The sequence below is a fragment of the Nelumbo nucifera genome, chromosome 1 (genome assembly GCF_055504915.1).
Source record: "Nelumbo nucifera cultivar China Antique chromosome 1, China Antique-T2T, whole genome shotgun sequence".
NCBI lineage: Eukaryota > Viridiplantae > Streptophyta > Magnoliopsida > Proteales > Nelumbonaceae > Nelumbo > Nelumbo nucifera.
Genome location: NC_142649.1, coordinates 209050716 through 209074944, shown reverse-complemented (window position 1 = coordinate 209074944; position 24229 = coordinate 209050716). Strand labels below are relative to the sequence as shown.

Below are 24229 nucleotides of genomic sequence, written 5' to 3'. Positions count from 1 at the left end.
TGTTCCCAGTCTTACCTCAAATCTTTCGTCTGTTTCAAAACTTACCAAAAAACTGTAGTATAACCTTTTTTCCTACTCATTGTGTCTTTCAGGACAGATTGACGAGGAGAACGATTGGGAGCGGTCATGAGTATGGAAGCCTCTACTATTTTGATGCAGACATCGGTTCAGAGGGGTTCACTCAAAATGAAGGAATTGACTACAAAGAAACCTTTGCCCTAGTAGCAAAGCTCAACACAACTCGGGTTCTATTGTCACTAGTAAATTTTTCATGGGAACTTCATCAGCTGGATGTGAAGAATGCCTTCCTAAATGGTGATCTTCATGAAGAGGTATTTATGGAACCTCCACCAAGCTACGACTTTGGTAGAAAGGTGTGTAAACTGAAGAAAGCATTATATGGTTTGAAGCAGTCTCCTTGTGGGTGGTTTGAGAGGCTTTGTGGGGCCATGAAGAAAGTGGGGTACACTCAGAGCGGTGCAGATCATACCTTGTTCACAAGGAGACAGGATAGCAAACTTACGACACTCATTGTTTATGTGGATGATATGGTGATTACCGGGAATGACTTGGAAGAGATAATAAAACTGAAGGAGTTTTTAGCTTCGGAATTTGAGATCAAAGACTTGGGCCATTTGAGGTATTTTCTTGGGATTGAAGTTGCTAGGTCAAGAGAAGGAATCTACATATGTCAGCAGAAGTATGTTCTTGACCTCCTAGAGGAAACATGCATGATGGGGTGTAGGCCAGCAGATACTCCAATAGAACAGAATCATGGCCTACAAGAATCAGTAGGGAAGGACTATTGTGATAGAGAGAGATACCAATAATTGGTAGGGAAGCTGATATACTTATCTCTTACTCGGCCAGATATTGCTTATGCTGTACATGTTGTTAGTCAATTCATGCACTCTCCAAAGGTCCCTCATATGAAAGCAGTTGAAAGGATTCTCAGGTACTTGAAGACTTGCCTAGGGAAGGGAATTCTATTCAGGAAAAACAATAGAATTGAAATTGAAGCTTATACTAATGCAGATTGGGCTGGTTCTGTTGGAGACAGAAAATCAACTTCAGGATATTGCACATTTGTGGGAGGGAACCTGGTCACATGGCGCAGTAAGAAGTAGAATGTAGTTGCTAGATCAAGTGCGGAAGTAGAATATCGAGCTAAGCCTCATGGGGTTGCTGAACTCCTATGGCTCAGGACCCTTCTTAATGAGCTTGGCATTAAAGCTGAGGGTCCTCTCAGACTGTATTGTGACAACAAGGCTGCCATCAACATTGCAAATAACCCTATACAACATGACAGGACAAAACATATTGAGATTGATCGACATTTTGTTAGAGAGAGAATAGACTCGGGAGAACTCTGCATTCCTTATACTCCATCTGAGATGCAAATTGCAGATGTATTGACTAAAGGGTTGGCTGCAGCAAAGTTCATGGACCTTCTTGGCAAGCTAAGCATGATTGACATCCATGCTTAGCTTGAGGGGGAGTGTTAGGTTGAAGGTTTTGTATGTATTGATGGTTCGGCTGATAAGAGTTCTTATTAGCCTGTATTTGAGTTTAAGTTGTTATGTACTGGGCCTGTGTTAATGGGCCTAAATCTGTTTAGTGCTTTAAGTTGTCTGGGTGTCCCATCACTAATCAGGGGCATCCCAGTCATTTCATGTAACATTGTACTGTACTTTAATATAAATAATAGTACTGTCGACTGGGTTAGTTCAGTTCGACATTCACAGCATCTCTTGGTCTTCTCCTCTCTTCTACTGCTTCAGCTACAACACTTCAGCTTTCACTACTATGTACACATTTCTAGTACCCAGAGATATAAGTTTGAACCAAAGGCCCATAAGTGAATTTTCCTTGGTTATGTATGCCTCCACACAAAAGGGTTATTGTTGCTTTGATCCTAGTAGTGGAACTCGTTTTGTCTCAATGGATGCCACTTTTGCTAAGTCTACTCCTTTTTAGGTTCATCTCAAGGGGAGCATCGTTCATAAGGGAAGTATTGTCACAGTTGTTTGCACTCCCCCTTTCAGTTCCTATTGAGCCTTCTTCACTTGAATCTTCTTTTGTTGAGTCCAATGGGGACAATCATCCCCTAGTCCCTCCACTATTCTTGTTTTTCCACCATTGCCTCCTCATCCTCTACTATTCACAAGTGGTACCAGTGGCAAAAGACCAAGAGTGAGCAGATTGTTTCTCCAACATCACATGAGCCTTCTACACTTCCAATTACTGGAGAGACAACAGGTGCTGAGCTCACACCCTTGCAGCCCCCTTCCCTGACCTCGATGTTCCTATTTCCATCAGAAAAGGTAAGCGGAAATTTGTTGCACATTGTATTTCTAAACACCTTTCTTATGGTCTTATTTCCCCTTCATATTATTCCTTCGTTTCCTTTGTTTCTTCTCACCTTATACCCAGGTTTGTATCAGAAGCACTCTCTACTCCAAAATGGAAGGATTCTATGAAAACCGAGATAGAGGCACTGCACAAGAATGACACATGGGAAGTGGTTGATTTGCCTGAAGGGAATGAGCCAATGGGCTGTAAGTGGGTGTATACCATCAAATAGCATGCTGATGATTTCATTGAGAGGTACAAAGCCTTGTTGGTTGCGAAAGGCTATACACAGATGTATGGGATTGACTACCTGGAGACTTTTGCCCCTGTTGCGAAGATGACCTCTGTGAGGGTTTTACTATCTTTGGCAGCTCATTCAGATTGACTATCAGCTAGATGTGAAAAGTGACTTCTTGAATGGAGAGTTACATTAGGGGGTTTATATGTCTCTCACCAGGAATGTATGACCCAAATATGCAGGGTAAGGTGTGCAAGTTGAAGAAATCTCTCTATGGGCTCAAACAGTCACCTAGAGCCTGGTTTGAGAGGTATAGGGTTGCTCTTGTTAACTTTGGTTATATACAGACTAAGTCTTATCATACCCTCTTTGTGAAGAGGAGAGGTTCATTAGTGGTATATCTTATAGTCTATGTGGATGACATTTTAGTGACTGGCACTAATGTGATAGGGATTGATAACCTAAAAACCTTCCTTAATTTAGAGTTTGAGATCAAAGATCTGGGGGAATTGAGGTATTTCTTAGGTATTGAAGTGGCTCGGTCTAAAGATGGCATCTTCATATACCAATGCAAGTATGTGATAGACTTGCTCACTAAAATAGGTAAAATGGGAGCAAGACTAGTGGCTAGCCCTATTAATATTAGTTGCAAGCTTTCTGCTTCTGATAGAGAACTGTTGAAGGATAGGGGATGTTAAGATTGCTAGGTAAATTGTTATATCTATGTATCACTCGCCCTGACATGGCATATGCCGTTAGTTGCATTAGCCAGTTCATGCATGCCCCTAGAGATACACATATGGCAGCAGTAGAGAGGATTTTATGTTACTTAAAGAGTACTCCAGGAAAAGGTATTCTTTTTGCTAAGCATGACCACATGAAACTGGAAGCCTATACAAAATCACAGATGCTGATTGGGTAGGTAACATTGATGATAGGAGGTCAACTTTGAGGTATTGTAGTATGGTTGCAGGTAATATTGTTTCTTGGAGGAGCAAGAAACAATCGGTGATTGCTAGATCTTCAGCTGAGGCAGAGTACAGAGCTATGGCTCAAGGAGTTTCTTGGGTGTTGAGTATGACAAACCACTGATGCTGTATTGTGACACTCAGGCAGCCATTAACATTGCCCACAATCCTATACAACATGATAAAATGAATCATATTGAAGTCGACAGGCATTTCATCTGAGAAAGAGTGGCTTCTAGAGAAGTTTGTCGACCCTTCATTGCATCTGAAGAACAGTTTGTTGATATTCTTACCAAAGGAGTCTCCAAGGCGAAGGTACAACATGATACAAGCAAGCTGGCATGATTAACATCTATGCTCAGCTTGAGGGGGGAGTGTAGAGAAGATGGGTCGAATGGCCCATAGTCCACAGTTGTGTTGTTTATTTTTGTTTATGTTATGTTCTGTTAATGGGCCTTTTCTTATGGGCCTTTTAGCATTAGTTTCTTATGTTTTAATTAGCTAGCCACCCCACTAAGGGCTTGTAATTTCTGTTAATTAGTGATTAATCTTTTTAATTAAAAGGATTAGGGAAATGAATGAGAGACGAATAACTCTTCTCTTTCATCCCTTTCTCTTCCATCGTTCTCTTCCTCTTCTTCTCTTCTTCCCTTCTTTCTGTCTTCTTGTTTCTTCATCTTCTAATCAGATTTTTATTTCTTTATTTGGGGCGCTGTTACTCTTCTATACCCCATCATGACCAACTTTCCATCTCCTCACTAAACCTTGTGAATATGCCCTAGTAATTATTTTCCCAAGAACTTCAACAACTAGATTGTTGTTGAGAGAAGATCCCCTTGTCTAATTCCTCTATAAGCTAGAAAGAACTATGCCACAATTCCATTCACTAATAAAGAATAATGACAAGTTTGAATACACCCATTATTCACTTACACCATCTCTTCTCAAAACCAAAGCTTTTCATCACTTCCAATAGAAAGGAACAATCCATCATATCAGAATCTTTCTCCAAATCTAACATGAATAATAATCCTTTTTTTCCTTATCTTTTCATCTCCTTCACACTTTCACTCACGATTAGATTTGATCAGTGATTTGCCTATTTTTCACAAAGGCCCCTTGATTCAATGAACTAATATTGGGGAGGGTTTCTCTAATCCTTAAAGACAGAGCCTTAACTATTATTTTATACAAACTATCCACCAAGCAAATGGGTCTAAACTCTCTAGGAGGTGTTGCATTAACCTTTTTAAGCACCAAAGAAATGGAAGTTGAGTTCAGACCTAGATTTATTATTCCTCCCCCAAAGAATTCATTGTAAACTTCTTGCAAGTCATCTTTCAAAATGTCCCAACTATCTTGGCAAAAGGCCATTGTGAACCCATACGACCTAGGTGCTTTACATCAATCCATAGAAAACACTATACCTATTATCTTTTCCTGCTCAAAATTTCTCCCAACCAGACTTTTAATTCATTTGATAACCTTGGCCATCCCAAACCATCCAACCACACTCTATCATTCAAGAGTCTTCTAAAAATGGATTTGAAATGTTCTTTAAAGGCCCCAACTATCTCATTTTTCTATGTGATTGTTACACCATCCATCACTAATTTTGAGATATGATTTTTTTCCTTCTATCATTAGCTAGTGCATGAAAAAGTTTTGTATTTATATCACCCTCCTTCACCCATTTATGCCTTGATTTTTGCCTCCAACAAATTTTCTCTTTGTAAAGTAATTGCTCCAACTATTTTCTCAAATCCCATCTTACTTCCTTATCCCTTTCCTCAAAGTTACTCCTAGGTTCCTTGGCATCCAACTCCTCTATTTTATTGATCATCGATTGCTTGTGATCTTGATCTCCCTACATCTGTTTGAAAAGGTATGCGTTCATGCACTACTAAGCATCCCATTAGTCATTTCACCAATGTAGCATCTTATCTCCTTCTTATCGTTCTTTTCAATCTACTATTTCTAGTATGTTTGTTGTAGAGGCCTTGAATTCTCTTGAGTGGAAAAATGCAATGCTAGATGAACTTGATACTCTTCATAAGAATTGCATGTGGGATTTGGTGGACCTTCCTAGGCATAAAAAACCTATGGGACGCAAGTGGATGTTTACTGTTAAGCATCGTGTTAATGGCTTAGTGGAAAGATATAAGGCAAGGTTGGTGGCCAAGGGTATCACTCAAACATATGGAGTTGATTATGCTTATAGTTTATGTGGATGGCATTGCCATTATAGGGAATTAAGAGTTAGAGATACGAAAATTAAAGAGATTCTTGGGGGCTCAATTTGATGTCAAAGACCTAGGTCCTTTAAAGTACTTCCTTGAAATTGAAGTTGCAAGATCAGATAAAGGTATCTTTATTTCTTTGAGGAAGTACATCCTAGATCTTCTATACGAAATTGGTAAAGTTGGAGTAAAGCCTACAAATACTCCAATTGATAGTAATCATATAAGTGTTAGAGAATATCAACCTATTCAAGGACATCACCTAACAGCTTAAGCTTTTAGGTTCAACGGTTCTTTGAGATGGTATCAGAGCCATTTTGACCAAGTGGTCTAGTGATCGATCCTCGTTACCCCCATTATAATTAAATAAGTTTCAGCACAAGGTATGGGTGGGCCTGTGCTTGTTCATGCTTCAAGTCCAATGGGCTTTCGTGTGAGGGGGCGTGTTAGAGAATATCAACCTATTCAAGGACCTCACCTAACAGCTTAAGCTTTTAGGTTCAATGGTTCTTTGAGAATAAGCTTGGTATTGTACTTATCCATTGCTTATGTTGTTGAGGTATTGAGCCAATATATGAATGCCCCTAGGACTACAGCAGAGCATGTTCTGAAGTACTTGAAAAGATATCCTAGTAAAAGTATCCTCTTTTTCAAGCATGGCCACTTGAAGGTAGAGACCTTCACTGATGTTGATTGAGCCGGCTCAGTTGATGACAAGAGATCTACCATAGGCTATTGCACCTTTATTGGGGGGAATTTGGTAACTTGGAGAAATAAGAAACAAATAGTGGTTGCTAGGTCAAGTGTAGAAGCAGAATATAAGACCATGGCACATGGAGTTGCAGAAATTTTGTGGTTAAAGGAGTTGGGAGTTGAAGTTCGCAGTCCAATGTAATTGTGTTGTGACAACAAAGCAGCAATCAATATAGCCCACAATCCTGTGATGCATGAAAGAACAAAGCATATCGAAGTCGACAAACATTTCATTCATGAAAAACTTGAAGCTGGTGAAGTTTGCATTCCTTATGTAAATTCCATGGATTAGTTGGGTGACATCTGTACCAATCTTTAACAATTTTACCTGCTATTATTACTAAACTCTTTGCCCAAGCTCCTTTCTCCACATCTAACAGCAACTAATTGGAATTATTTATGAAGTAGGTTCTTTTGGTTTTCCTACCTTCATTATCCCCCTATTCATTTGAACTTCGCTTGTCTCTGTACTAATGCTCTACTTCTGCATTTTGTTTTCTTCCATCTTCAACAATAACTCCCATAACCTATCTACAAAGATTTTTCCACCATGTTCTCTCCCTACCCTCCGACGCACAAATCATTTGCCTCCTATTATCACCAAAAGCTTCCATTACTACAACAAATCACTATTTCACATTTCTCCTCATTTCAACTTCATATTTCTTTCCAGACAACCCCACTGAACTCTTCCATATTTTTTGATGGAATACACTACCCCATCCATAAAACCTTTCAGAAAACCAATCGCTTCCGCAACTACAAAGATGGTGGCTCTTTTCTCTTCTCTAATTCTCACAAACCACTTACCACTGTTTTTTCCTTCTTCAAATCCAAAATATTTTGGCTTCAATTTCCATCTCTCCCCTCCATCTCATTGAAAGTGATAATCCAACATCCTCCAAGGCCCCCATGGTGGTTTGGTTCACCTTCTCTATCCCCTTGTTTGTTAGTGTGTTTCTCTTCTGAGCACATAATCTATAAAATTCCAATTCTCTTATAAAATTCCATGTTAACAACTTCCTCGGGTCTACTCTCATCATACTTGGCACCACAAAGTCCAATCATCATATTAAACACTGGCTATAGGTATGGAACCAGATAAAGTACCTCAAATGTCATCAGACTCTCACAAGGCAAAACCTCATATCAATCATCCTTTGGGTATCTCTAAACCCATTTCTAGTGATATTGACCTTCCTATTGCTCTCCATAAGGGTTTAAGGTCTTGTACCAAACATCCTATTGCCCGCTCCACTTCCACTAATTTCATGTCCTTGCTTATCGCACTTTTATGTTTGTTATATGTAGTGTTTCTATTCCTAAAATTACCTTAATGGAAGAAAGCTATGTGTAAGGAGATCCATGCCCTTCATAAGAATCACACAAGGGATCTTGTTGACCTTCGAAAAGGAAAGAAACATGTAGGTTGTAAATGGGAATTTACTGTAAAACATTGGGCTAATGGCTCTATAGAGAGGTATAGGGCAAGGTTGGTGGGTAAGAAGTTCACTCAGATTCATGGCATAGATTACAATGAAACTTTTGCTCTGGCAGCTAAGACAAACTCCATATGGGTCCTCTTATTTCTAACTATTAATTTTTCAATGTCCTTTCATCAGCTAGATGTGAAGAACACCTTTCTAAATGGTGATCTAATTGAGGTGTATATGGTTCAACCACTAGGTTTCCAATTGCAAGGGAGTGGAGAAATGTTTGACATATGAAGAAATCTTTATATGGCCTAAAATAATCTTCTAGGGCATGGTTTAAGATATTCAACAAGGTAGTCCAATAGGTTGGTTTTATATAATGTCGGGCTGATCACATATTGCTTGTAAAGAGGAAGGAGATTTCATTGCTATTTTAATTGTTACATAGATGACATTATCATTATAAGGAATTGGGAGGAAGAAATTCAGAAGTTGAAAGAACTCCTAGCCTCACAATTTGAAGTTAAGGATCTTGGCCCTCTAAAATATTTTTTGGGTATTGAAGTTGTAAGGTTTGATAAAGAGATCCCTTTATCTCTCAAAGGAACTATGTACTTTACTTACTGAAGTGTAAACTAGCAAATACTCCTATGGACCTAAACCATAAGCTTAGAGGATGTGAGGGAGAGACATTATCAAATGTTTAATAGTAATAGAGACTTACTGGGAGGCTCCTATACCTTTCTATGACATGACCAGATATTGCATTTGTAGTGTCTTAAGCTAGTATATGCATTCATCAGAATTGTCTCATCTCAAGCATACAAAGAGAGTTCTTTCCTATTTGAAGAAACACCCTTGTAGGGACCTTTTTCACCAAACAAGGTCATATTATAGTGGAGGGAATCAATAGAGAACAATTTCTCTGCTACTTCATTTTGGCGGTGTGTGCGTGTGTGAAACAGCAATTGGGGACTCAACAGTGGGGGGATCATAGGGAATAATTCCGCTTCCACTGTAAGAGATTGTGATAAATTCTATGGGAGGAAGGTGGTGAATTCAAAGTTTTAGTCAAGACTCAAGAAGAAGAAGAAGAAGAAGAGAGGAAGAAGAAGAGTTTTTCGAAGAACTTAGGTGTGCTACTGTTCACACCCTGAAGAGCCTTTCTTAACATTTGAAGAAAATTAGAAATGGGCCCTTGGATAGGTGCCCAAATACAAAAAGGATGAAAGGACATAAATGCCCTTACATTCTCAACACTCCCCCTCAAGCTGAGCATAGATATTTGTCATGCCCAACTTGTTCAAATTGTTGTCAAGCTTTGATTTGGAGACACCTTTAGTAAGACAATCGGCCAACTGATCTTCAGAGGTGGGAGGTGGAATGAAGATAGCAACGATCAGGAGAAGGTTTTTGAAGGGGAAGATTAGGGCCTTGGTTCCAATAGGATTGTTGATGATCGTGCTGAAGTCTTCTTTTTATTTCAAGTATTGTTGGTGGAGTTTCAGAGTTAGTAGTCATGTTTTCTCTCAGGTGATATCTTATCACCTTCCTTGTGTAATCTTCTTTTTATTTTAATGAAATTTTTATTTTACTTTTCAAGTTATAAGTTATATTATATAATGTGTAATATATATATATATATATATATATACAAGTTATAACATATATTTTATACAAATATTATAAGTTATATAATATAAATCATTAAATATTAAATATATTTTCTTAAGTGACATGGGCCCAAAGCTCAACCTAGCCTAGCATAGGCCCAGGCTTCTATACAAGCTCAAGGTCCAAGTCAGGCCAAGCTTAGCCCTAGGCTATAGCCCTTTTCATAGGTGGTAAGCTTGGCCCAGTCCAACCCATTTAACTCTTATCCATTAGGAGTAATCATTTCTATCCTAGCCCACAAATTCCCAAGCTTGGGCCTGAGTTTTGTATTTAGGTCTGGCCCAACCTACAAATATATTTTATACATATATAATATATATTTATATAAATTAAAATTTATAATATTACACATATAATACTTTATATTTACAAAAATAATGACATTTTATACATATATAATATGTCATATAATATAAAGTATTAAATATATTAAATATAATGTGCGTAATTACATTGGCCAAAAGCCTGGCTTGTGCCTAGTTTGGCCCGACCCATGATCACCCCTAGGATCCATGTTCATAAGAGTTAGGCAAAAGTTTTAGTGCCAGCTGCCAACCTAACACAACCCTCCATTCAAGCGTGGAACTAACATTGTAAGACAAGCACACATTGGTAGAGTTCTTCAAAGAGAGTTTCTTGTAGAAATTCACGAACCTATTGCACTAACCTCTGTTTCCTCCATTCAAGATGAGCTCACCCATATTTTTCTGTTGTAATTTGCTTTTTTCTATATCTAACAATAGTGTGGTAAACTTTGAGATTTTTCTTGTTTCCAACCTATTAGCTCATGACTTTTGACTAGGATGATTTCCTATCTAATTGTCGTTCCAGTCCATTCTTCTCCAAGAGGCTAGTTAGAGAGAATTCTAAAATCTGGTTCACCTTTTCTTCTATTAATTTAAACCAAAAGAAAATATTCTTTATGGATGTGTATGATTTACATGTTTTTCCTACACATATCCATGCAAATTCATGATATGCATCTTAGGTTGACTTACTGATTTAGTTATATACAGAGATATCATTAATCCTTGGTATGTAACTTTATGATTCTATGTCCTAAAGACTAGAAGCATTAGTCTATCATCCACACTCTATTTTCCTTCCTTCAGTAACTTGTCTCTAAGGCCCCGTTCGCTTTTCAGTAAGTTACTTACCCGGGTAAGTGTTTCCCAAGAAAGACTTTCCCGGGTAAGTGCATTTACCCATGTTCTTTTATTTCCCATGTAAATAAGCCAATGACCATTTTAGCCATAAAATTCATTATTAAAAAGGGCATTTTTGTCCCATTCAAGTGTTGGCAATTTCCCCCCAGGTGAGAAAGTTATTTACCCACCTAGGAGATAAGTGATACCCAGGAAAATAAGCTTTCCCTGGTCCCCACATAAATCTGAAAAAAGAACATGGGATTCAATGTCAAAGGGAATCAAAACCCCATTGACCAACTTTCCCCTCTCTCAAAATCCAGAAAAAGAACGCCCCCGAATTGAATCATGATTACACAAAAAAATTTATAGATATAGTATGCTATTTCTTGTTTCACTAGTGGATCTCAATAGTGTTAAGGGATATCATCAGCAAGTGATGACTCTTAAAGAATTTACGATATGTAAATACAAAAAATATGGTAAAGAAGAAACAGTCTCATCTGGTTATGAAAAATCAAGTTATGCTTTTGTACAAAATTGGATGATAAGGAGAAAATTGGAACATGTATCAATGATTATTAATGGTAGAAGAGGTATGCTCATCATGATAGAATGAGAAAATAAAGATAAACATCATGAATAATGGAAAATAATTTGTGCACAAAAATAAAATGTTACCTGACATCTTCATATGTGCTAAATGGATAAGTACCATGAACACAAGTTAAAACAAACTGTGTTGAGAGCCCAGGTGGAATCATGATCTGTAAAATCAGAAAGAAACATCATGCCAGGTTTCTCTTTAATGTCAGAAGAAGAGATTTTCTCTTTTAATTGTATTTTAAATGGATTTTCTCAAAAAAATCTGTTGATCTTTGACCTGGAGTTCTACACTAAAACCAAACGAAGATGATTTGCATTCCTATGGGTTTTTACTCAATGTATGGAGATAATTTATTTATCTACTTCCTTTCGACTAGCAAAATTTATTTAATTACTTAAATTTTTCTTTCTTTCCAAGTGTAAAGATGCCTACCTATACGCTGAATGTCATACTTGACATTATCAAATATATATCAACATTTCTCCATTTATTTTAAAGGAGGATTATTCATTTTGACACTCTTTTTTCTGTAAGGCTATGTTTGCTTTGATAGAAAATAAGGGAGAAACAGAAAGTTGAAGGAAAGTCATTAAGGAATTTTGCGAAGTTTTCTTTTCTTTTTTTTGTAAAACACAGACTAGATTCATTTTTTTTACATCTTTTATTTCTTCTAGAATAATGGTGCAAAAGTATCATCTGTGCTGAATGGCTGCGGCCAACACTGCAGAGCCTCCATAACTTGGTCAGGAACAATATGAATTAGTGAGTAATTGCTTTTTGGAGAAGGATCTTTTCACTCTGATGCACTCTATCTTTATCTAAGTTCATTTTCTCTGTCTTATTTTAGGCCACTTTCTTAAAAGTCTCATCTAGGCCATATTATTACAGCTAACAATTGTACGGCCATAATACTTGTGTACATACAATAGGGTAGGATATTAGGTAAATTTCATTACTATTGGTTCTAAAAAAATTTCTGTTTTTTAATGGGTTCTATACCATCTTTTATGAAACTCTTAAGAAAAAGAAAATTTTGATGTACTTGGGTAAATGCTTTTGATTTAGTATTCTAGGGATTTTGGGCTATTACTGCTCAATGTACTTACAAATTTGGTTTAATGAGATTTCCTGGGATATGGGGAGTTTTGCGTTGGTTCCTCTCCACTATGTTTACTCCTCACCCGTACAGGCTTGTTGACAAATGCCTCTGATGCTTCCTAGTTAAGTTAGATGCAGATTGGTGACCAATGCCTTTTCTGGGATTGTTCTGGATGATCTGAGTTCTGAAAAATATGCATTAATATTTCATAGTGGTTACATGAAACTCACAAATAAGCAGAGAACTTACAGATAAGTCAGCAGAGTATTTCTCCTCAATAAACACATCTGCTGTCCCATTGATCTTAATTTGGAAGCTTGAACGTTTCAGAATGAATGTTGATGGTTTCCAGTCATTAGTAGAATCATTCTGTTGAGGATGCCATGTAGATAGTACATTTAAGGATACATGAAAAGAAGGCTAGGACACTACATTTTTTCATCATCAAAGTAGAGTTGTACTAAAGCAGAACAAATGCAAAGAGGATAAAAAAACATGGGATCTAAAGGACATGAAAGCTTTCAAATAAAAGAAACATAAATGAAAAGCAATTTGAGAATAAATTCTAAGATGCAATTAAACTATCCTCATTGTAAAGCTAAAGCAATTCAAATTCAAGAAGTCAATGAGGAGAGTATCGGTGTTTTATAAACTTGGGATCTCTTACTTCTACTTAGTTTCTTGGTCCTCACTTACTCCATTAAAGGCCTAAGGGACTAAAAAGCTTCAGGAGCATTTCTGTTACTTTCAGGGGGTTTATTGTTAAGCTATTGGTTTACCATATTAGGAAATAGGAAGTACATAATCTTCTCAGAAGGTGAAAATAAGTATCAAACAACCTCCTCTCAATAACCAAGTCCCAGGTCCATTGAGTCTTGCATACTAGTTTATTAACTGTTTGGAGTCGGTAAATACAAAATGTATTTCAAAATCTATATCCAAATCTATATTCCCTGGTAACCATCTCATTCAAAACTACTGATTGGTGGAGACTTCAAAATAGACCCATGAAGTATAGCTTGCTGACTTAGGTTTTTGACTCAGCACCACAAGGTTGGACTTGCAAATCAGGTTTTATGGGATAGTGGTCTGATAGAAGAAGTCAAAGGTTTTGGAGGAAAGAGTGAATTATTCTAGTCAGCCTACTCAAGCACCAAATTAATTAACTCAAAATACGAAAAAAAGAGAGAAATTAAAATTTAAAAAATAAAAGAAAAGAGAGGTGTCCTGATACCAAGAGGTGATTCAGTCCAATAAAATTTCAAAAATAAATCTGAGATTAGATAGAAAAGAGAGAGAAATAGAAGAGAAACAGTAGAGAAGAAAAAGAAGATGAAGAAGAAGGGAGAAAGAGAAGATAGTTCAATATCTTCCCTCCTTACTCCTCAAATCTTTTATTAATCTAACTTGATAGAACTATTACAATACTGCCCTTAATGGTGCGGCCGGCTCATAAACATGACATAAAAGAAATAAAAAGATGATTAACAGGCCCATATGGACAAGGCCCATTAGCAAACATAACAGATAAGAGAAGATAACAAACACAAGAAGACACTAGGGCCCATTCGGCCCAGTCTCTCTACAAGGGAGAGTGTAGAGAAGATGGGTCGAACGGGTCTTAGTCTTCTTTATTTTATTTGTGTTTTTATTAGTGTGTTATGTGTTTAAGTTAGTAGGCCTTAGTTATTGGGCTAGTTTTCTTTCTCTTTATTGTCCACTAAGTAGTCGCCCTGAGGGCACTCTTGTAATTGTATCTAAAATTTACAATCAGTTTAATAAGTGATTGGGAGACTGAAGAGAGGATTCATACACTCTTCCCTTACTTCCCTTCTCTTCTTCTTCTGAACTCTTTCTTCCTCCATATTCTTCTCCTTTATTTTGGCTTATTTTCAGAATTAGTGCAGGTGTGGTTTACAATTGTATACATCTGAATAATGACACGTCATAATTATGAATCAATGAAAATTGACTCATCTAAGTGTCAACATTCTTGTCTGAATAGAGAGAAGAACAAGAATAATCTTAGAGGTGTCAAGAATGAATGACCCCCACCTCAAAGAGTCTCTTATATATTAAAAGATATGCACAATTACAAGAATGCCCATATAGGGCTGAAAGAGAAAAGAAGAATAAGAAGTATAAGTAATGTACAACAAAGACTATACTAATAAGATACATCAAGTATAAGTAATCTCCACACCCCCCTCAAACTGATGCCTAGACATAAGCATCAGTTTGTCTATAAGAAAGAGATGCCGAACTCTAGTTAGAGCTTTGGTAAAGATATCAGCAATCTGCATGCCCAAGGCTACATGAGGAAGCGATATAGACTCAGTAGTGAAGAGATCTCGGATAAAGTGGCAATCCACCTCGATGTGCTTGGTCCTCTCATGGAAGATAGGGTTAGATGCAATCTTGATAGCACTCGTATTGTCTGCATAGAGAGGAATAGGAGTAGGAAGTGGAATGCCAAGATCCATAAAGAGAGACTGTAACCAAACAATCTCATTGCAAACCGAAGACAAGGCCCTATACTTTGCTTCAGTGGAAGACTTGGAGACCATTTGTTGTTTCTTACACTTCCAAGAGATGAGTGAATCACCCATAAAAACACACCACCCAGAAGTGGACCTACGAGTGTCTGGACAACCAGCCCAATCCACATCAGCATATGCTCTCAACTGAATAGGAGAGGAGGAGGAGAAGAACAGTCCCTGGGAAGTTGTGCTTCTAACATATCGAATGGTGCGATGAACAACAGTCATATGAGGCTGACGAGGAGCAGAAACAAATTGACTAGCAACCTGAACAACATTAGAAATATCAGGCCGGGTCATAGTGAGATAAACGAGGGACCCCACAAGCTGGCGATATAAGGCAGCATCAGGAAGTAATGGACCTTCAGATTTAGATAGCTTAAGATTTAGCTCCATAGGTGTATCAGCATGCTTTTCATCATTAAGACCAGCAAGTTTAACAAGGTCAGAGGCATACTTCTGCTAACAAACAAAATACCCTCGATCACTACGATGTACTTCCAGTCCCAAGAAATATGTGAGAGGGCCCAAGTCCTTCATGTGAAAGGAATAATGAAGTAATAGTTTCAATTAACAAATTCCTTCAGCATCATTCCCAATCAGCATGTCATCAGCATATAGTAGGAGAATGGTAATACCCTGAGGCCGTCACCTAACAAATAAAGAGTGATCAAAAGAACTCTGGCTATATCCAGCAACAACTACAACATCATGAAAGCGATCAAACCATGTCCGGGGAGCTTGTTTTTTACCATATAGAGATTTTTTTAGGTGACATACTAAAGAAGGATCATTGTAGTATCCAGGAGGAGGCTTCATGTAGACCGTCTCCTTCAACAGACCATGAATAAAGGCATTCTTCACATCAAGCAGGCATATGGTCCAAGACTGAGCAACAGATATTGCTAAAAGAACACGGACTGTGGTGATCTTGGCAATAGGAGCAAAGGTTTCTTCATAGTCAATACCATACTCCTGACTATATCCCTAGGCAACTAAATGTGCCTTGTATCAAGAGATTCATCAGATTTCAGCTTAATGTTGTAAACCCAACGACTCCCAACAATGGATGCATCTGGAGGAGCAGGCACAAGATCCCAAGTGTCATTCTCATGTAAAGCATGAATCTCTGCATCCATGGCTTCCTTCCAATGAGGGCTACTATTAGCTTCCTGGTAGGAGCGGGAGGGGGAACATCTGTGGAGGATAGGACAACAGACAAAGAGCTATGGTTTAAAAGAAAACCATAGCAGTGAGGAGGTTTAGATATACGAGTAGAACGACAAAGAGGAACAGGAGTATGAAGAGTGTCTAAAGTAGAGGTATCACTTACAGGAGCAATGGTAGGATGATGATCTGAACCGGGAGGAAGGAGAGTCGTAGGCACAAGGGCTGGAGCACGTAACCGCTTGCGAGAGAAGACGAGAAAGTCCTCAGCAGAAGGAGGTGGAGCATCCTGTGAATCAAAGTTTGGAAAAATAAAAATAGACAGTCTAGCAATTCTAGCAAAAAATGAAATGTGCTCAAGGAAAACAACATTACGTGATATACGAATGCGACGAATAGAGGGATTATAGCAAAGAAATCCTTCGTGGTTAGGACTGTAACCTACAAAGGCACACATGACAAACTGTACAGACAATTTAAAACGTTCACGAGAGGGAAGATGAACAAAACACACACATCCAAAAACATGAAGCATAGATAAATCTGAAGAACGACCAAATAACTTCTGAAAGGGAGACATATTACCAAGAACTGAGGAAGGAATATAGTTGATCAAAAACACAGCTGTACTGGCTGCCTCTACCCAAAAGGAAGGAGGAGTATGGGACTCCTGCAATAATGTCCTCACAACACTAAGGATATGTCCATTCTTGCGCTCGGCCACACCATTCTGCTGAGGAGTATCTGGACAACTTCGTTGCACTTGTATTCCATGGTCCTTCAAATAGGATTAAAAACCTCCATTAATGTATTCTCCCCCTAAATCCGAATGGAGAATATGCACTTGTGATTGAAATTGAACCCGCACCATAGCATGAAACAACTTAAATGTTGGGAACACCTCAGACTTGTGGCGAAGAAAGTATATCCATGTGTACTGAGTACAATCATCAATGAATGACACAAAATATTTGTAACCAAGCCGAGAAGAGACAGAAGCAGTCCAAACATTACTATGTATAAGCTCGAAGGGAGAGGTAGCATGCTCAGATATGTGAGGAAATGGTAAGGTACGACTCTTACTTAAGCAACAAGAAACACAAGGTGTATCAAAGGTGTGCAAGGAAGGAACTTTATTCTTAATAAGGCTTGGATCAAACAAAAATTTTAATTCTTTAGAATGTAAATGACCCAAATGTTTGTGCCATAAGTCCCAAACAATATTTCTATAACTTAAAAAAGAATTAGAAGTGGAGGAACTGAAATAAACTGATGATGCTGCTGTTTGAGGCTTCTCGAACTCCAATGCAAACAAACGACCCAACCTGCACCCCTTCCCTTTCACCTTCCCAGTGTTTTGGTCCTGAATCAAACATCCATCCTGAGAGAAGATGAGAATGTTACCTTCATCAATTAATTGACCAGCAGAAATCAAGTTTGTAGTGAGACTAGGAACAAGAAGGGTGTTGGTAAGAGGGAATGATGCACTAGGTGAAAACTCACCAGGTAAGGTTTTCACCATTGGCAGTAACAATATGTTTGTGATGGGTTTTAGTAAGGTTACTTGGTTGGTATCTCTAGAGTCAATGATCCAAGTATGAGAAGCACAATAACCAGAAAACTCACCAGGTAAGCCAATAGCAGAAAAAGCAAAAGAAATAGTAGAAGTTACTAGTTGTCGAATGTTTTCCTCAACCATAGATGCCAAAGAATCACCTTTAACAAAAGAATCACCACTAGTAGTAGATTTCTTACTCCCATGTGCTACAGCAGCAGTGTCAATTCCATAGGTTGATCCTTCCAGCTTTGTAGGAATAATATCTTCTCTATTGGAGGCCATTTCAGCAAGAAAACAGCAGTCCAAGTACAAGGATATCAAAGACAACCAAATTCAGCAATCAAGAACTCAGGATGACAGTCCAAAAAAGGCAAGTTTTAAGACTGTCTAGTCTAAAACCCTTCATATATGAACCTGAAGTCTGAATCAAATAAATGGGAAGCAAGAAGAAGATCAAATCTGAAGTCCAAAGCTGTTGCAATCCAAAAAAGGAAACTGTACAATGTTGCCACCCCAAGAAGAAGATCAAAACTCCTTCGAAAACATCACCAAATCAGATGTTGTTTGTAGGAAGAGTAGATCAGGTCTAGGCGATACCAGATCTGAAGTTTGGCCTTGAACCGATGTCTCACAAGAGAGATCTAATGAAATCTCTCCTGCTGGTTGCACAAAGAAGACTGAACAGAAAAGGGTTGACCAAAACAGCCCTAATATGACAGGATTACTGCTTCTACTAAGTTTCGCGAGAAAGAAAATAGATCAAAGAACAACCTGGCTCTGATACCATGTCAATACTCTTGTCTGAATAGAGAGAAGAACAAGAATAATCTTAGAGGTGTCAAGAATGAATGACCCCCACCTCGATATGTTTAGTCCTCTCATGAAAGACTGGATTAGATGCAATCTTGATAGCGCTGGTGTTGTCGCATATAGAGGGATAGGAGTAGGAAGAGAAATACCAAAATCCATGAAAAGTGACTTCAGCCAAACAATCTCGCTACATGCAGAAGACATAGCTCTATACTCGGCTTCAATAGAAGACTTGGAAACAGTTTGTTGTTTCTTGCACTTCCAGAAGATGAGAGAGTCACCCATGAAGATGCACCACCCAATAGTGGATCGACGAGTGTCAGGGCAACCGGCACAATCAGTATCAGCATAAACCCTCAATTGTATGGATGCTGAGGACGAGAAAAATGGTCCCTGAGAGGTTGTGCCTCTAACATAACGGATGATGCGGCGAACAACAGCCATATGAGGTTGTCTCAAGGCAGAGATAAATTGACTGACGACCTGAACAACATGTGAAATATCATGCCTGATCATAGTAAGGTAGATCAAAGAGCCAACAAGCTGACGGTACAAGGTAGCATCAGGAAGGATAAGGCCTTCGGATTCAGCTCCAAGGGGTATCATCATGTTTCTCATCAGTGATTCCAGCTAGTTTGACGAGATCAGAGGCGTATATTTGTTGACAAATAAAATATCCTCGACTGCTACGATGAACCTCCAAACCCAAGAAGTGAGAGGACCTAGGTCCTTCATGTGAAATGAGTTATGAAGGACTTCAGCCCACAAATGCCGTCATGGTCATCCCATGTTAGAAACATGTCACCAACATACAATAGAAGAATAGTAATACCCTGGGGTCTTCTCTTAACAAAGAGGGAGTAGTCAAAACTCCGATTATACCTAACTGCAACAACATCCCGGAAACGCTCAAACCAAGCCCTGGGTGCTTGCTTCAGGCCATATAAAGACTTCTTCAGGTGACGGACACATGAAGGATCACTGCAATATCCAGGCGGAGGTTTCATGTAAACTGTCTCCTTTAGTTCACCATGAAGGAAGGCATTCTTCACATCTAATTGGTAAATGGTACAGGAATAAACAGCAGATATGGCCATAAGAGTCCGAACTGTGGTGATTTTAGCAACCGGGGCAAATGTTTCCTCATAATCAATCCCATATTCCTGACTGTATCCTTGGACAACTAACCGGGCCTTATATCGATCAAGAGAACCATCTGATTTCAGTTTGATCGTATAGACCCAACGACTTCCAACAATAGAAGCATCTGGAGGAGCTAGCACAAGATCCCAAGTATCATTCTCATGGAGGGCTTGAATTTCGGCATCCATAGCTTCTTTCCACTGAAAACTTCTAATGGCTTGCTGATAAGATCTAGGGATATCTGTAGAAGAAAGTATAGCAGAAAAGGAACTATGGTTTGAAGAAAAACCATAGCGGTCAGGAGGTTGAGAGATATGGGTAGAACGACGAAGTGGAATAACCAAACTACTATTTGAAACAAGAGGATCTTGGGTTGAAGTATCACTTACAGAGGATATCTGAGATGAATGCTCTGGACTAGGTGGAAGGGAGGTTGTAGGCGCAGGAGCCAGGACACGTAGCCGCTTGCGGGTGAAGACAAGATCTCTCTCAGTTGAGGAAGTAGTAGTGTCATTTGAATCAAAGTCCTACAAGACAGATATGGAAGGAGCAGACAATCTAGCAACCCCAACAAATGAGATATGTTCAAGAAACACAACATTCCAAGAAATCTAAATACGACGAATAGCAGGATTATAACACAAAAATCCTTTGTGGTCAGTACTATATTCCCACAAAGGCACACATAGCAGACTGAGCAGTTAATTTAGATCGTTCACGAACAGAAACATGAACAAAACAAAGACAACCAAAAACATTAAGGCTAGAGAAATTTGGGGGAAAACCAAAAAATTTTTGGAAGGGAGAAGTGTTGCCTAGAACAGAGGATGGAAGAAAATTGATCAAATACACGATTGTACTGGCTGCTTCTACCCAAAATGAAGTTGGAGTATGATACTCTTGTAGTAATGTCCGCACAACACTGAGAATATGTCCATTCTTCCATTCAGCTACACCATTCTGTTGTGGAGTGTCTGGGCAGCTACATTGAAACTTGTTAAAGTGAGCCGAATAGGGGTAGTTTAGTCATCTTATGTTTGTTAAGTAGTTTGTTTATGTGGCAGTCTTATTAGAGACACTCTGCCCCACACTTAAGTAAGGGTAGTTTAGTCTTTGTAAAGGTTGAATTTAATAAAGATTAAGGGGGTCGACTGTATGGGAAGTCCATCAGATTTCGACAGACCCTTATTTTCTTTCTTCTTTTTCTTCTCTTCTTATTCCTCTTCTTCTTCCTGGTTCAGAGCCAGGTTCGAAACATGGTATCAGAGCCAGGTTCCGATCCTGGGACCTGTGGGTTATGGGCCCACCACGCTTCCGCTGCACGTGGTTCCGGAAGCAATCACCACGTGCTTGGTTTGGGAAGTTCAGCAAAGTGGTGAAGAGTTTTGGAATGAAGCAATGCCAGGTTGATCACTCAGTGTTCAACTATGACTCAGAAGCTAGGAAGATCTTATTAGTGGTCTATGTGGATGATATTGTCATTACTGGCAGTGATAAATTGGGGATTGGCAAACTAAAGGTATTTCTGCAAAATCATTTTCAAACAAAAGACCTTGGAACATTAAAGTATTTATTGGGAATAGAAGTTGCCAGGTCAAAACAAGGTGTAAATCTGTGCCAAAGGAAATATGTTCTTGATCTACTAGAAGAAACAGGACTGTTAGGTGCAAAACCGGCTGAGACCCCTATGGACCAAATGTTAAGTTGAGCAGTGATACAGGAGAAGTATTTGAAGATCCTGGAAGGTATAGACGACTAGTGGAAAAGCTGAACTATCTGACTATCACGAGACCCGACATCTCCTTTGCAGTCAGTGTGGTGAGCCAATTCATGCAAAACCCTCGTATACCTCACTGGGATGCAGTTCTTAGAATTGTAAGGTATCTGAAAGGAGCTCCACGCCGTGGGCTATTGTATAAACTAGGAGGAAAACTTGAAGTAGTTGGGTATACAGATGCAAACTGGGCAGGCTCAGTGAATGATAGAAGATCTACTACAGGCTATTGCACATTTCTTGGAGGAAATCTTGTGACATGGAAGAGTAAAAAGCAGACGGTTGTGGCCAGAAGCAGTGCTGAAGCCGAGTATAGGGCCATGGCACACACTACCTGTGAATTAGTGTGGTTGAGGAATCTCCTACAAGAAATTGGGTTTCACATGGATAAACGAGATTGTACTGTGACAATCAAGCTGCACTCCATATCTCATCCAACCCCGTCTTTCATGATTTCATGAGAGAACAAAGCACATAGAGGTTGATTGCCACTTTGTGAGGGAGAAGGTTCTTGCTGGAGAGATAAATACAGAACATGTGGGCTCGAATGATTAGTGGGCAGATTTGTTTACAAAAGCTCTAAGCTCAGGGAAAGTGAACTATCTATGTAACGAGCTGGGATTATATGACATATTCTCCAACTTGAGGGGGAGTGTTAAAGTGAGCCGAATAGGGGTAGTTTAGTCATCTTATGTTTATTAAGTAGTTTGCTTATGTGGCAGTCTTACTAGAGACATTCTGCCCCACACTTAAGTAAGGGTAGTTTAGTCTTTGTAAAGGTCAATAGAATCTAATAAAGATTAAGGGGGTCGACTATATGGGAAGTCCATCAGATTTCGACAAACCCTTATTTTATTTCTTCTTCTTCTCTTCTTCCTCTTCTTCTTCCTTCTCTTCCTAGTTTGGGTTACTGTAGCAGCATTCGAAACAAGACTGAATTCCATAACTCTTCAAGTATGCCAGGAAGTCTCCATCTCTATATTCTCCCCCTGAATCTGAGCGGAAGATAGTCACATAGCACTTGAATCGATTTTGCACCATAGTATGAAACAATTTAAAAGCACCGAAGACTTCTGATTTGTGTCGTAGAAAATAAATCCAAGTATATCTGGTACAATCATCTATAAATAATACAAAATATCTGTACCCCAATTGTGAAGTAATAGAAGCAGACCAAACATCACTATGCTATTATCTTAAAGGGTTTAGTGGCATGTTCAGATGTATGAAGAAATGGTAAAACATGACTTTTACTCAAACAACACGTAATGCAAGAAACATCAAAAGTATCAACAGGGAGAATTTTATTCTTAATCAAACCAGAGTCAAACAAAAATTTTAATTTTTGGGAATATGGATGATCCAATCGTTTATGCCATAAATCCTGTAAAGAGACTGGGCCGAATGGGTCCTAGTATCTTCTCTTGTAATATCTTTTCTTTTATTGTTGGCTAATGGGCCTCTCTTAATGGGCTTGCTATTTCTTTTTGTTTAATCTCTTTATGTTACTGCCTAGCTGGCCACCCACTTAAAGGCATACTTGTCATTACTCTAACTTTAATTCTTAATAAAAAAAAGGATTAGAGGAGAAAGGGAAGATAATTCGATTCTTCTTCTTCTTCCTTCTCTTTTTTCCATCTTCTTCTCTTGTGTTGCTGCTCTTACTTCTCTTCTTCCTTTTTCTTCTAATCTTCAAATTTACACCTAATATTTGAGGACTGATTTACATCTTTGTATCAGAGCAGGTCTATTTCTTCCTTTTTTTCTTTCTTCTTCTTTTCCCATACACCCTTAGATTAAGAGAGTGTATGGAGAGATAGATTCTCTATAGTTCAAAGGATCTCTGGCCTAGTTGGTAGAGGGTTTGGAGAGTTTAAATCTGGCTAGATATTGCCAAGAAGCGGTGTTGTTCTGTTGCTGCCCAAAACCCAAGCCGATTAGAGATTTTTGAAGGTACAGGTAAAGGTAAAGCTTTAGGTGTGGCGCTCTGTGCTTGGGAGGTGTCTTGTGACTCCTAAAGGAGGGCAGTTCAGGTTTGGAAGAGATTGGGAAGTTCTGGTAGGAGCGGCTGCATCTTCTCTCTTCCTCCCCAATAAATGGACGGAGTAAAACCCTAGTTTTCAAGCATCTGGGTTTTGGTTTGACTTCAAGTAAGTTTATATAGACAAAATTTCTGGTTCTTTGATTTTGGTTTGATTAATGGAGCTATACAGAAGTGAGTTCAAGCAAGTGCCGGTTTCAGGCCTTGGCTCAGTAGATTCCGTTTTAACTGGCGTAACCACAATCAAGCTAGATGGGACAAATTATCTTGCTTGGGCACAGTCTATAAGTATTTATGTCTGTAGTAGAGGAAAACTCGGGTATCTCACAGGTAGTAAAGTGAAACCCGAAGAGACAGACCCTGAATTTGAGAAATGGATGCAAGAGAACTATACTGTCATATGATGGTTGGTCAACTGTATGCAACCTCATATAAGTCAGCATTATCTCTAGATGTCTTCGGCTAAGGAGATATGGGACAGTGTTACTGAGACCTATTCACAGAAGTTGAATGTAGCCAGAGTCTACAAGTTGAAAAGTGATGTGAAGAACCTAAGACAAGGGGGAGAAGAGTGTAGCAATCTACTACTCTATACTGAAATCCCTATGGCAAGAAATTGATGTTATGGAAACAGTTGTATGGGAGAGTAAGAATGATGTTGAAATGTATAGGAAGTTGGTGGAGAGA

The 24229-nt window shown here is 38.7% G+C and overlaps 1 protein-coding gene across 27 annotated transcripts in view; it reads right to left on the bottom strand.

The window, feature by feature from the left end:
• Positions 1-24229, bottom strand: part of LOC104585617 (uncharacterized) — a 133385-nt gene that overhangs the window by 6797 nt on the left and 102359 nt on the right. For 15 of the 27 annotated variants that reach the window (XM_088896046.1, XM_088896048.1, XM_088896047.1 and 12 more), the window contains 2 exons: positions 16383-16505; positions 16030-16275 (listed from right to left, as the gene is read on the bottom strand). In XM_088896046.1, the coding sequence (XP_088752172.1) occupies positions 16045-16275; positions 16383-16505 (354 nt within the window). In that variant the 3' untranslated portion in view covers positions 16030-16044. Of the gene's footprint in view, positions 1-11484; positions 11571-12758; positions 12879-16029; positions 16276-16382; positions 16506-24229 lie in introns of those variants that run through there. The other 12 variants (XM_010242560.3, XM_010242557.3, XM_010242561.3 and 9 more) reach the window with 1 other exon arrangement.